The 15,000-nt window shown below is 45.3% G+C and overlaps 3 protein-coding genes across 16 annotated transcripts in view; 1 reads left to right on the top strand and 2 right to left on the bottom strand.

Moving 5' to 3' along the window:
• LOC139609388 (CD59B glycoprotein-like) overlaps positions 1–15,000 on the top strand; it is a 225,759-nt gene that overhangs the window by 93,938 nt on the left and 116,821 nt on the right. The gene's annotated exons all lie outside the window — the stretch shown is intronic.
• Positions 1–15,000, bottom strand: part of LOC139609385 (protein NLRC3-like) — a 175,728-nt gene that overhangs the window by 46,640 nt on the left and 114,088 nt on the right. The window lies entirely within an intron of this gene.
• Positions 1–15,000, bottom strand: part of runx1 (RUNX family transcription factor 1) — a 73,839-nt gene that overhangs the window by 15,564 nt on the left and 43,275 nt on the right. For 3 of the 8 annotated variants that reach the window (XM_071464257.1, XM_071464255.1, XM_071464258.1), the window contains 3 exons: positions 4,678–4,829; positions 4,489–4,599; positions 1,307–1,463 (listed from right to left, as the gene is read on the bottom strand). In XM_071464257.1, the coding sequence (XP_071320358.1) occupies positions 1,307–1,463; positions 4,489–4,599; positions 4,678–4,770 (361 nt within the window). In that variant the 5' untranslated portion in view covers positions 4,771–4,829. Of the gene's footprint in view, positions 1–1,306; positions 1,464–4,488; positions 4,600–4,677; positions 4,830–6,323; positions 6,726–11,032; positions 11,322–15,000 lie in introns of those variants that run through there. The other 5 variants (XM_071464254.1, XM_071464259.1, XM_071464253.1 and 2 more) reach the window with 5 other exon arrangements.

Below are 15,000 nucleotides of genomic sequence, written 5' to 3'. Positions count from 1 at the left end.
AGCTAAACATCAGCACATTACCATTTAGCTCAAAGCACCATCTTGGCTAAATACAACCTCACAGAGCTGCTAGCTTAGCTTCAGTCTCGTCATTACTTCAGTCATGTCAGAGTAAATATAAAGAGTCAGTGAAAACAATAATGTAAAGGTAATTAATCTAATGATTCATTCATCTTTTAGTCTAATTGTTCTGAGTGATTTTCCAAGTTAACAGTTAGCTTGTAGCCCACAGATGCTCCATGATGTGTTGACAGGTGTTCCTATTATTTTGTCCACCCCATTCGAACCAGTGAGGGGAGGCTGGACAACACACACCCCTCTCTGTGTGATTCAGCACCGACCCAACAGGTCCGGCCTGATGAGGCAGGGTCAGAGTGCAGCGTGTCAGCTGTTCCTAATAAAGTGAGCGCTGTGGTCCAGCTGTGACTGAGACGTAGTGATGGGGCAGAATGGACCTCATTGTCCTCTGTGCTGTTACATTTGCATGAAAACAAATTTCTGCTCCTCAGCTTTGCTCATTTGAATTCTGCAGCACATGAATGATTAACGTGCTCTCGTCTCAGCAGCAGCTCAGAGGAATCTGCCTCACATCGCCAGCTGCTCCCGCTCTGCATTCAGCGACCTGCCACCTCTACATGTGGGTGTGTGTGTGTGTGTGTGTGGGTGGGTGTCTCTGTGTGTGCTTCTACAAAACACATTACATTTAAACTAATGGGAGTTATTAGAGCTCAGGTGTGTGTGGTGTGTTTATACCTAAACATGTATCTGTGTGTGTGTGTGTCTGCAGACCTTGTGTACACAGCACTGGTGTTTTAAATAGATAAGTTGGGACATTTGCCTGCAACTGATTTAGAGTAACTGTGGTGTAGTGTGTCCGTTACAGAGGGTGGTAGTGGTGGGGGGTGGGTGGGGGTGGGGGTTTGTTAACGAGGAAGTTGTGTGAATACTGGAAAACTCTTTTTATTCACATGTACTTCCCCTAATGTGTGTGTGTGTGTGTGTGTGTGTCTGTGTGTGTGTGTGTGTCTGTGTGTGTGTGTGTGTGTCTGTGTGTGTGTGTCTGTTTGTGTGTGTGTGTGTGTGTGTGTGTGTGTGTGTGTGTGTCTGTTTATGTGTGTGTGTGTGTGTGTGTGTCTGTTTATGTGTGTGTGTGTGTGTGTGTGTGTGTGTGTGTGTGTGTGTGTGTCTGTTTATGTGTGTGTGTGTGTGTGTGTCTGTTTATGTGTGTGTGTGTGTGTGTGTGTGTGTGTGTGTGTGTGTGTCTGTTTATGTGTGTGTGTGTGTGTGTGTGTGTGTGTGTGTGTACCTCTTCCACTGCGGCCGACGAAGCGCAGGTCGTTGAATCTGGCCACCTGGTTCTTGATGGCGGCCGTGGCGTTGCGAAGCTCTGCCGAGTAGTTCTCATCATTTCCCGCCATCACTGTTACCAAGGTTCCGTCGGGGATGTCGCCCAGGGCAACCACCTTATGACATGATGGAAAGAAAGCAGGAGGCAAGACGGAGTTTTAGATGAATATATAAGGTTGTGATTTCCACTGTGCAGGTGGAGACTTGTCTCCTGACTTTAACGTCCAGAGTCCAGAGTCCGGAGTCCGGAGTCAGGAGTCCGGAGTCCGGAGTCCGGAGTCAGGAGTCAGGAGTCAGGAGTCAGGAGTCAGGAGTCAGGAGTCCGGAGTCCGGAGTCAGGAGTCAGGAGTCAGGAGTCCAGAGTCCAGACCTGAGGGAACCACTGAAACCAAACCTGTAGCCCTGTTGAAGTGAGATAAAGATAAAAACCAGCACATCCAAATATTTTGACAGAAACAAACCAACAAGAAAACAGATCATACTTGTTTCTCTCGTCTCTCTTTGGTATAAACATGATCTGGGCTCTGGAACTACAGCTCCCATCATGCTTTGGTCAATCAGCAGTTAAGAAAGAACTATCAGCCTTATGCTGTGTGCCTTTTCTGTTTGTTCCATCTGTGGTTCTGTCTTTTACCACCTGGACTCTCGCTGATCATATTTGTTTACTGTAGCTCAATGAAACTGTGACTGCATCAGCGGCCGGCACTTCCTGTCTGCACTGGAGCTGTGGAAACAAACACTGTGGATTCTGAAGAAAACTCCACAGTGCAGTGACAACTCATGGATTTACTTCTATGCTTTCTAAGTGGAGACAGTTTGCCTCAGCTCAACACACCAGCTGGACCTGAGTGAGCCAATAAAAATACAGCAGATCTCAGGTAAACACTCTGAGAAACCAAGTCCTGCAAGGTTGGATGGTGGGTCCAGGTGGGCGGGGCTTGGGGCGTGGCTGAGGGCAGCGACTGCTTTATGTGACATCACAAAGTCCCAGAAGTCCTGACGGCTGGTTTTAAGGCTCAGTTTCTGAATACAGGCTGTGTGCATTTCTCTGTGGACTGAGGCTTTGATACTTTCACAGTATTAATATAGAACCTAGACCTGCTTTATAATCACAAACACATGGACATCTACCTTTAGACTGTGTGGAGCTTTAAAAACCTTTAGACTGGATGGAGCTTTAAAAACCTTTAGACTGGATGGAGCTTTAAAAACCTTTAGACTGGATGGAGCTTTAAAAACCTTTAGACTGTGTTGAGCTTTAAAAGCCACAAACAAAGTGACAGAGAAGCAGCTTCAGAGGATCTGAGGCCTCATATTTAAAGTCAAAGACACACATGATAAATTAAGGTGGATCGTTTTCCCTGAACACGTGCGACGCTCAGAGACTAGAGTGCACCTTCTCCACTCATGCAAATACAGAGGCAGGGAGGCTGATTTCCATATTAACGCTTATCACACCAACCCATCAGTGTGCAAATGACCACCACAGATACGATGGTTTCTCTTTTGACCCTGAGCTCTGGCAGCCACTAACCACAGCCCACAATCCCAGTGCCAAACTGGGACACTTAGGTTAACCTACTGGGCAAACCTTGATTTCCTCCAAGTCTTCATGTTGGTCCGGATCTAAAGCAGCAGATGAAACTGTGTCAGCCACTAATCCACCAATGACAGCACTGATCTGAGCCCACGATGATGCAACAAAATTTTAATCTCACACACACACACACACACACACACACACACACACACACACACACACACGCCCAGCAGACAGAGAGACTGGCAGCAATGGAGCATGAAACCAGCAGAATAAACAAGAGAAAGGAAACAATTACAGTCTGTGTGTGTGTCTGCGAGTGCGTGTGTGTGCGCACTCATTCTTTAAACAGATGCCTGTGCATACACGTGCACCTGTGTGTGTACCAACAGTTTAAGTGTTGTCATGTGTGTATACTTGTGCAGGTTCATAAAACGTGTATTTGTGTGTGTGTGTGTGTGTGTGTGTGTGTGTGTGTGTGTGGATCATAACAGTCATCCATTATCAGTAAGAGGCAGTGACATCCGCTCATGACACTCATTATGATGCATAATGCACCAAACTCACACACACACACACACACACACACACACACACACACGTGCGAACGCTAATGTGTAAAACTCAATAAATCAATCAGTTGTGTTTCTGTGGCTAAAAGCTGCTTTTCCACAAATGCATTTTGTCTCAAAGTGCAGAAGAAACGTCCACACACACACACACACACACACACACACAGACACACACACACCCACACACACACACACACCCACACACACACACACACACACACACACACAGGCCGACGCATGAGGGAGTACACGGCATGAGAGAAGAAATGAAGCCAGCAGAGTGTGTGCATGAAAGAGCTGCGGATGTAACTTATTATTATTATGATTATTGTTATTATGATCATCAGTATTATTGTTATTATTATTATTGTTGTTTTTATTATTATTTTGTAGGACAACTCTGTCAAGTGTAATTTATGAAAAACAAAGGAAATGATGAATGTGTTAACAGTGTGTTTTGTGTGTTTTCATGCTCAGAATTTTATGATTTTAGATAAAGAGAAGAATTTCCTGCTTGTTATTTAAAACCTCAGTGAATTATCTGAAAAAAAAAACCTGGTCATGAGTTTTGTTTCTCGGGACAAATATGAAATATTAGAGTCATGAAACTCTGTGTCAGATTAATAAATGTCTCTGATTCTCCTGCAGATTCCTGTGGAGCTGATCAATCAATGAATCGACTGATCAATGAAACGTGAATTATTCCGTTTTTAAAATCAGAGAAGACAAAGAGTCACTCGCTCGTCATTATACATGAACTATTCTTCAAGACCACTACAGTCATGATAACTTTATAATAAATTATCATAATAATCAAAGTATTATAGTAAAAATATCACAGAGAGTTTGAACTGCAACTTAAAACAAAAACTCATCAGATGAATTCATGACAGAAATCTGACATTATCTGATCACACAAATCTCTGTTAGATTAGTACTGATTTTATATGAGTGTTGGTCATGTTAGATCATTGTTTCATATCAGACGCTGGAGGAAACACACACACACACACACACACACACACACACCTTAAAGGCGATGGGCAGGGTCTTGTTACACCTCCAGTGTGTGGGCAGCACAGAGCAGAGGAAGTTGGGACTGTCAGTCTTCACCAGCTCACCTGGATGATCGGAGATCACCTGTGAAAACATCAGTCACATGTCAGCCTCCGCTCTGAGCTCAGGCGGCGCCTCTCTGAGCGTGTGCAGTGACCTTACCTCCACCATGCCGCGCTCTGCCATGCGCAGTTTTCCCACCAGAGTGGCCCCGCCTCCAGCCTCCTGGGCGCCCAGGGGCAGGGCCTCGGCCATCTTCCCCCCGGAGGTGAGGGTGGTGGAGGGGGGGGTGTAACGCCGGCCAGGGGCTGGGTCTGGAAGAGAGCAGAGAGGATGAGTTTCCTTCAGTGCTGCTCAAAATCAACAAATATGGATAAAATGAAAAAATTAATAAACAGTTAATTAATCACAAATGATTATGATAATTAAAATTTTTGTCATTTTAAAATGTTCCTGTTTGTCTATAAGAACAACAAACAGGAAACTGACAGAGAACCTTTAATGACTAAAAAAATGAATGGACTCTGGTTGACGTGTCGACTTCTTTTAAAGCAGTTGTGTAAATATTGTACGACACAAAATCAATTCTTCTTCCAGTTTGAAACACAGAGCAACAGGAAGAAACAGGACGTTTAAAATAAGACATAACACAGAGACACCCCCCCCCCCCCCCCCCACACACACACCTATATATACACTGCATGATGACACACACCACAGTCACACTGACTTGAATACCAGAGAGTGTGCTCATCAAACTAAAGACAGCAGCAGCAGCTCTCCTGCACACACACCCTGTTTTATCAAATGAAGAGCAGAGACATGCAGTTCACCTGAGGGCCCACCGCCAGGTCATGTGACATCATTCATAATAATAATAATAATAATAATAATAATAATAATAATAATAAATGAGCTCATCCAGTGAGGACAGTGAAGGTCGCCGAGGGAATCTGAGACATAAGTGTGTGTGTGGTTGATTTTACAGTGTGAAAGTGCACAACCTCGTCTCTCCACCTCAGTGTGGCTGCAGTTGTGTGTTGTGCGTGGTTGTAACACAGACACACAAACAGTGTAACGTCACTGCTTCACATAAATGATTCTATTTAGATGAAAGTGAAAACTCCAGAGTTTATTTGTGTTGTGAGATATGAACCATATTAGATCAGATCTGATGAATTTTCTCAGGACACGTTCAGGTCTGATTTAAACACAGAGGAAATCGTGTCATCTACACAGCAGTTACATGTGTCAGGAGCCACCGAGCTGTGCCCACGGCCCCCGGACGGCCCCCGGACGGCCCCCGGACGGCCCCTGGTCGGCCCCACACCGAGAGCTGAGCCGTCAGGATTTATTCAGACATTCAGAGACTCTCAGTGATTCTGACCCAACAGTAAAATAATCTGTAAAATTCAGTTTTCCATCAAGTGTCAGGAGCAGACACTGTAATAATAATAATAATAATAATTGAGATAAAATCCATTTTAAACTGACTCGACTCTTTTCTTTTTGTCTGTTTTTCCTCAAAATGAGCAAAGAATTTTGACACATTTTACTTTAAGGGAAAAAGAAACATATTGATTATTGATTTTAGATGAAAGTGAGAGCAGAGAGGCCCTCTGTGGGTTTTAGTTTGATTATGAACGTGTAGATGTGTGTGAGCGGACCCTGGTTTTAACCTGCGTTGTATCAGAAAAGCAGCTGACCCGGGCTCTCTGAGGCCGGAGACCCGGACCCTCAGGCCCGCATGCTGAGCTGGTCCTGAGGGACTGGGACACAGACACAGAAGAAGAAGAAGTGACCTGTACCGTATTTCGCGTCCCACAGGAAAACCATTTGTGCGCCACAGTGCGTCCGCGGATGTCCGCCGGACAGCTCCCGCTCCCTCTGGGCTTGCTCGCCGGCAGCAGGCTCTCCTCTCTGGGTTCGTCGCTGGATTCTCTCGCTGCCAGCTTCTTGTACTGGTCCAGAAAAAGCGGCCGTCCACACGGTGCGTGTCCGGGTCCGGGTCCAGGTCAGAGGGGGCTCCTCCTGCTCGCCATCCACGCTGAGAGGAAGCCTCCACGCGCAGAGGAAATAAATTCACTTGAACTCTTTTGAGTCCAGCTCGGTCCTCTCTCTCTCTCTCTCTCTCTCTCTCTGCTCCACCTATGTCTCTCTCCCCTCCTCTCCAGATGAGTGCAGCCCGGCTCACAGCGCCAGGCTTTTACCGGCACAGCGGCAGATTTGCATCTCATCTGTGCCCCGAGCAGAGCTCAGCCAATGGGGAGGCGCGCCGCCGCCTGTCACTGCAAGGGCATTGGCCAATCAGCGTTGCGTCCGTCCGAGAGGAGGCGGGGTTTACGGGAGAAAGCGAGGGGAGGGAGGGGGAGTGAGAGCTCCACTTCCTCCTGCGCCGCAGAAACTGGCTCCATCTCCACGAATTCAAACCATGTGGTCAAATAAAAAGTGGCTTTATACAGGTTCATTTATAAAACACCGTCTAATAAAGAAACAAGGGCATCCAAATTATTATTATCATTATTATTCCAACTCATAAAGGTCTCCAGGACTCAGTCTACACCTGCAGGACAGGTCCCCTGCCCCCCCTCTTCTTCTTCTGCTGATGCAGATGAGGACAGTCTGATCTCCTACACGGTCCAGTATTGTCCTCATTAACTCGACTGGTTAACACAGTCACTAAAAACCAGGGGAAGCGGCCCCGGCTGGCAGGACCAGGCACAGACAACAGGGGGCAGTAGGTGATCTAAGTCCTGACTGAATGAGCAGCTGCCTTCACTGGATGAGGTCGTTTGAACATCATCCACTGAGAGCAGGTTCAATCCACCTTAAATCCACCTTAAACTGTGAATCTAAATGCCGCATTAATTCTTGATCCAGGTGATTCTGATGATTTAAATAGTTTTGGTTTAATTCTAATTTGTGAACGTATTTTGTGTTTGTGTTTCCCAGCTTCACCAGGACGAGCCTGAAGAAGAGATTCTGCCTCAGGTAAATAGATATGAAATATAAGAAAACATGGCGGATAAGTCCTGACAAAAAGAACGTCACAACATTATCACAGCATCAGTGATGCAGAGATGATTTTCACTTAAAAAAAACACGATAAAAACGTTACACTGAAAAAAATGCTGATGTAAGGATTTCATCATGATGTGATTTTATGTAGAGAAGAGAGGTGATAATTATCAATGTGATCAGTGTGTTTGTTGTAGCTGAAAACTAAAATAGTTCAAGTTAATCTGAGGAAGACGCCAAACACAAAAATTAAAATAAAGACTCATAAAAGTTGTGTTGCTGTAACAAAGGTATTTTATCTCTGTTGAAGAAAATGCAGCTGTGATGTGTTTATTTTTTATTTTTGTGTTACCTGTGTGTCCCTGAATGCATCCTGATAAAACTCAGCTTCAACTTGTTCTCAGATCTAAATATACATTTCAAACCACTTATATTAATAACTATAACTGAATAACCGATAACTAATAAGTAACTATTTATACTACATAATAAACTTATGAGCAATAATATAAAGATGCAAAGGAAGGTCATAATGATGGAATTTAAATTCCACTGAAGACTCTGATTTACATTTATATGTTTGTATTTATATTATTTGTATTAATATGGTCTGTATTTATGATATTCATATTATATTATTTGTATTTATGTTTGTTTTTATATGTTTGTATTTATAACATTTGTATTTATATGGTTTGTATTTATAATATTTATCTTTATATGGCTTGCATTTATATTATTTGTATTTATGTCTGTTTTTATATGTTTGTATTTATAATATTTGTCTTTATATGGTTTGTATTTATATTATTTGTATTTATGTTTGTATTTATAATATTTGTATTTACATGTTTGTATTTATAATATTTGTATTTATATGGTTTGTATTTATAATATTTGTATTTACATGTTTATATTTATGTGGTTTGTATTCCTGTACTCCTGAGATTTTTTGTTGCTCATTCTTGGGTCACATGACTGACAGAACATCACCTGATTGAACGTTTTACATCTGTAAAAGACAAACTGATTTTGAGTAAGTGGACAAAACAATCTCAACTTAATATCCACTTGCTATCAACCATATCCATGGTCTTCATCAGTTTGTCAGTTCTGGAGACTGGACACTTCCTGAATGTGTAAAACGTTTTTAGAATCATTGATTTAAAATTTCAAAGAAGGGAAACAAAACATTCAGGTAGATGATTTTCAAAGTAAAATCTGTCAGTGCTTTAAATTCTGTAATATTTAAATTTGATTCTTTTAAATCTTTTTGGCCTCCATATAACATCTGCTCAGTCGTGACTCTGGTAATAATAATAGTGAGCTCCAGGTCTTTAAGGTAGTTTTTCCCTCGTCCTCCTTCACAGGTCAAAGGTCAGGTGTGCACCGGGCTGTCTGAGTGGGGCCTCTCTGGGAGTCGGTCGGTTTGATTTAAGTTAAGTCAGCGCGCTGTCGGAGGAGTTTTAGGGAGATGCCACTCTGCCTCTGCGTCCATCCCTGTTGTAGCCAAAGGGGGATGATAAAAAATGTAAACGCCTCTGCTCTCACACGGACATGATGGGATTCGCCCTCGGAAATATCTATTTTTCACTTCCTCGTCACGGGGGCCTTTTTATCCTTTCTCCTAATCTGAACATCACCTGTGCACCTGTCCAGACGCCTTGTTGTTTCTGTCACTGACTGTTAAATCACTGAAACACCTCCTCCTACAAAAGATGAGACCTTCCTGTTCAACGTCCTGCAGCCTGAAGCTCATGTCATCGGATCTGACACTGAACATTTATCCCTAATTTAAGCATGATCAATAATTCACACACTGCAGGAGGCAGTTTGTCACTAACTGAGGATTTTAGCCTCATGCAAACAGACAATATGTTAACAGCAGTTCATATAGTCAGAGTCAAACATAGACGCCTGTGCTGCATCAAAATGTCTGACTTTAATTTAATTTCACAGAACTGCCTTTATAATTAATCAAAGTAAAATCCGAATGAATCTAACATGAACAGGAGTTAGTTTCCTGCTGCGGCGGCCAGTGGAGCGACAGAGAGGACCTGACGGAGGCAGAGGAGTTGGATTTCGCTCAGCGAGCGCTTCCCTCCAAATGCCTCGTAACATGAGCTGCTCTGTGTCCTCTGATCCATAATCAATACCCAGTCCCAATCAGCTATCAAACTTATTGATACCAGCTTTACTTCATATTATCAGCAGCAGTGGAAATACTGCTTCAATCAAATGAACATCAAACTGAAAGACTGTTATAATTACATTAATATTCCACTTATTATTCTTTCTATATTTTTATCTATTATATTTGTATTACTATAAAATTATTATATTTATATTTAATATTATATAATTATATTTATATTTAATATTAAATTATTATATTTATATTTAATATTATATTTATTATACTATATGTATATTTTCCACCACAGATGAAATTTCTTCACACACTGGAAGAGCTAATGTATCAACATTAAGACACAATAAGTCAACATGAAACATGATGACGAGTCCACCGTGACCCTTCATGAAGAGACTCCAGAATCCACGTGACCACGTGACATCATACTCACAAAATACTAATACCATTAATACCAATATCATAATCAATAAAATCCATAAAATGAAAACAGGACGATGAGTTTACAAGTCTCCGTCTGCTTCACGGATCCAGAAACTTCTCAAGAATCAGAACTAGACAACACATCTCCACTAACTACCCCAGAACTCGTAGACCACGACCAGGGTCCTGAGAAAACCCCTGGACTCAACACAGAGCTCGATATTTACTGTTCATCTGAACCTCCACAACGATTTTTAACTACGGAACCAAAACACAGATTTATAAAAGTGAACATCAGTGAGGTGTCAGAAGGACAGGCCAGGACGATGCTTCAGAGGAACACAGGGAACACAGGGAACCAGGGAACCAGGGAACCACGGAACCAGGGAACCAGGGAACCAGTGAGCCAGGGAACCAGGAAACCAGGGAACCAGGGAACCAGTGGACCAGGGAACCAGGGAACCAGTGAGCCAGGGAACCAGGGAACCAGGGAACCAGGGAACCAGTGAACCAGGGAACCAGGGGATGAGTGAGCCAGGGAACCAGGAAACCAGGGAACCAGGGAACCAGGGAACCAGTGAACCAGTGAACCAGTGAACCAGACAACCAGTGAACCAGTGATTGAGTGAATCAGGGAACCAGGGAACCAGTGATTGAGTGAACCAGGGAACCAGTGAATGAGTGAACCAGTGAACCAGTGACTCCTGGTGAAATCTGGAGATGAAAAGTCTTTAACAACTTTACATCTTTCTGATATGAAAACCAAATGTTTTTACAGGACTGCACTGTCACAGGAATGAAGACGGATTATTGGATGTTGGTGAACGCATCATTTCTCCCTCATTTCACTCTGTAGTTCAAGCCGAAGACAATAAAAACACATGAGGAGATGAGATGTGACGTGTCAGGAAGAATCAGCTTTACCAAAGAGTCCGCCGTTGCCGGTCCGGCCTTTCCTCATCAGGTACATGGCCCAGGACAGGGGCCCGGAGCTGGAGAACCCCCCAGGGTTCATGCTTCAGTCCTGGGTGCAGAAGCAGCGACAGCTGGGGCCAAATGTCCAAGAGCCAGAGGGAAGAGAGGCATCAAGGGAAAATAAAAAGAACCACAGGGACAATGGAAAACAGGAAATGGGAAAAAGAAAATAATAAAAAACCTTTTGTACAATTTGGCATCAACAAGAGAGAAAACGAGGGTCAGAAAATAATTCAGAGAAGAAGAGCTCCAGCCCGTCCTCACCTCCACGGTCTGCTTTTATACCCGATTTCATCCCCCCAGCCCCTCCCCCCTCCCTTCATCTCTCATATATATTAGTAAGAAACAGAGAAAAGTGAGGGAGGGGAGAGCGGGGGGGGGGGGGGGGGTGGTGGGGGGGATCCAGTCAAGCTTAATTCATTCCCTCCCTCTCTAAAGCGTAGCCATGGGGGACACGACTCCACTTTGCCCTCAGGCGCTTTAAAGCTGCTAATTTCATTTAGCTACTCAAATGATTTTCTCCCCCTCCCTCCCTCCCTCCTCCTCCTTCCTCTTCCTCCTCCCTCCCTCCTCCTCCTCCCTCTTCCTCACTGTTTGGAAGTTCTAGCTGAGAATTGAGGTCACACACCGGAGCGACGCCGAACTCCCCACAGCTTCTTGTTATATTGTGTTGGTCGTTTAGTCAACATTAAATATGTCACGTCCACAAATGTCCCTGGTTCAGGATGTGTTCGAGTCCGGCAGCGACGCGTTTGCACCCCAGAGTCGTCACGTACTGGCGCTCGGTCAGGGCGTCCTCACCTCACTAGTAACGCTCAAGCTACAACAGAGCGGTGTTATGGTTTTAAAAGCCAATCGTGTTTCTACACTGAACTGTTTGTTAACAGCAGCAGAGACACCAGAGAAGTGGACCAGAGTCCCTCCAGAGACCAGGGTCACATCCAGAGACCAGAGACCCTCCAGAGACCAGGGTCACATCCAGAGACCAGAGACCCTCCAGAGACCAGGGTCACATCCAGAGACCCTCCAGAGACCTGGGTCACATCCAAAGACCCTCCAAAGACCTGGGTCACATCCAGAGACCAGAGACCAGGGTCACATCCAGAGACCATCGAGAGACCAAGTTCACATCCAGAGACCAGGGCCACATCCAGAGACCAGGGCCACATCCAGAGACCATCGAGAGACCAAGTTCACATCCAGAGACCAGGGCCACACCCAGAGACCATCCAGAGACCAGGGTCACATCCAGAGACCCTCCAGAGACCAGGGCCACATCCAGAGACCATCCAGAGACCAAGTTCACATCCAGAGACCAGGGCCACATCCAGAGACCCTCCAGAGACCAGGGTCACATCCAGAGACCCTCCAGAGACCAGGGCCACATCCAGAGACCAAGTTCACATCCAGAGACCAGGGCCACATCCAGAGACCACCCAGAGACCAAGTTCACATCCAGAGACCAGGGTCAGATCCAGAGACCCTCTAGAGACCAGGGCCACATCCAGAGACCATCCAGAGACCAATTTCACATCCAGAGACAAGGGTCAAGTCCAGAGACCCTCCAGAGACCAGGGTCACATCCAGAGACCCTCTAGAGACCAGGGCCACATCCAGAGACCATCCAGAGACCAAGTTCACATCCAGAGACCAGGGTCATGTCCAGAGACCATCCAGAGACCAGGGTCCAGAGACCAGGGCCACATCCAGAGACCCTCCAGAGACCAGGGCCACATCCAGAGACCATCCAGAGACCAAGTTCACATCCAGAGACCAGGGTCCAGAGACCAGGGCCACATCCAGAGACCCTCCAGAGACCAGGGCCACATCCAGAGACCAAGGTCACATCCAGAGACCAAGTTCATGTCCAGAGACCCTCCAGAGACCAGGGTCCAGAGACCAGGGTCACATCCAGACCCTGGTCTGCGGTTCAGGCAACAACAGCTCTTTGGTTCAGGTCAGTGAACGATGGTGGTTTTGTTAGTTGCTTTACTCATGTATCAAACCTGATCCTGATCCACACCCTGACCGAAGATGTGTTCCAGTTCAGGGGCCACTTCCTTCTGGCTGCATCTGAAGAATCACAGGAGCAAGACTAGACTGTCCCAGTCCAAAGGCTCCTTCGTCTCTTCGTCCATGAAGGTCAGACTTATCCCAAGATCGGTGACGCAAAGCGAAAATCCTCCATAGGCCAGACTGTCTGATTTCAGTTCGGGCTTCATGGTCCACGACTCAGCTCAGGTGTCAGTCAGTGACACCTGATAGGTTCTGTCCAGATCTCAGAGACCCTGACCCCTGATGTTTCTCTGTCCTGGTCCTGAGCTGTGAACATTTTCACAGCAGTGAAGCAGCAGCTCCGTCCAGGGTCCCAGTGAACGCCATGACAGTGATCCAGCTCGTACGAGACCGGAACCGGGGTCTAAACGGTTCATCCAAATATTATTGAAATCATAACGTGAGTGAGTTTTAAAATCCAAACTACAGGAGCTGCAGTTTGAGTCTACAAACCAAATCCTCCACGTGAAGGACCATGTCTGTCCTGCTCCAGGACCCTGCAGCCTGTCAGGACGGTCCTGACTGGTCCAAACACTGTGCTGAGGTTTTCATTCAGGTTCAACATCGCTACTGTGCATCTTCATCTGAGCTCAGCACAGACACACAACCAGACCTCAAGGTGACCACCACGACGCACACACACTGGTGGACACTGAGCTTCCCACAGTGTGACTCCCAGAGGCCTCTGAGATCACCACAACACTCCCTGTGTGTGTGTGTGTGTTTCTGGGTTATGGCCACAGTGGCCGACTGAGGCATGTGTTCATATTGAGTCCACAAAAGCTTCTTCTTTGTGTGTGTGTGTTTGATTTGAATTAAAGTGACTACAGCTGCAGTGAATGACAACAGAAAACAGAAGAAGAAGAAAAGTTTCTCATGTTTCCAGTTCAGGTTAGAGACGGACCCGATCCGGTCCTATATCGGTATCGGGTCCGATCCACTTTCCGATCCAGGTCTGACTGGACTATGAACCTGCCACAATGTGACATAAAACACGTCACCGATTCAGATTCCAGTCCACATCTTACCATGAACCTGCAGCAACTTCAGTGTGTAACTGAGTGGGCAAATAACATCAGCTGTTGGTTTGTTTGGACATATTTTAACCTGGAAACAGAAAAGTAACAGCTACTTGTGATGTGTGTAAAGGCAGTGTGTGGAAGAACGGCTGCATCGTACAGTACAACCAGTTTAATCAAACACCTGCAGAGGTTTCAGGTGAACAGAACCAGGAGTTCATGCTCACTCAGAGACAGGCAGCAGAGTCTCACTGCAGCTCTGCAGATAAACTTCCAGCAGACAACTCAAAGAGAAGTTGCTCACCTTCATTACATTACAGTTGTGTATCGGAGTCGGATCAGAACTGAAAAAATGTGGATCGGCCCATCTCTAGTTCAAGAGAACACATCAGTGATCGTGTTTGTAAAAGTGAAAATATCTGTATCATCGACCACACTGACAGATGAACACATGAATATACAAAGATGTTTCATGTGTGAGCTGCTGTTTCATGCATGAACGGAATTTAAAGACCCTGAAGAAGAAACTCATCATCATCATCATCATCGTCACAGTGAGTCTGTCTCTGCCAGCGGCCGTCTGTCCCCGACGTCCCCTGAGCTCAGGCCACCCTGAGGCCAGTCACAGTGGTGAGGATCAATACACACACACACACACACACACACACACACACACACACACACACAACCACCCTGAGCGAGGGATCAATAGAGAGAGAGAGTCTGAGGAGGAGGAGACGTCCTCTCATCAGCACCTTTAACACCTCAGTTCATCACAGTCCCTCTGTCTGTCTGCTCACCTGGCTGCTCACCTGGCTGCTCACCTTGTATCTGTTTACCCAA

The sequence above is a fragment of the Trachinotus anak genome, unplaced genomic scaffold (genome assembly GCF_046630095.1).
Source record: "Trachinotus anak isolate AG129_WGS33_773 ecotype Australia unplaced genomic scaffold, CSIRO_AGI_Tana_v1 ptg000026l, whole genome shotgun sequence".
Lineage (NCBI taxonomy): Eukaryota > Metazoa > Chordata > Actinopteri > Carangiformes > Carangidae > Trachinotus > Trachinotus anak.
Note: the sequence above shows the minus strand (reverse complement) of the source record. Positions and strands in the feature narration are given on the sequence as shown.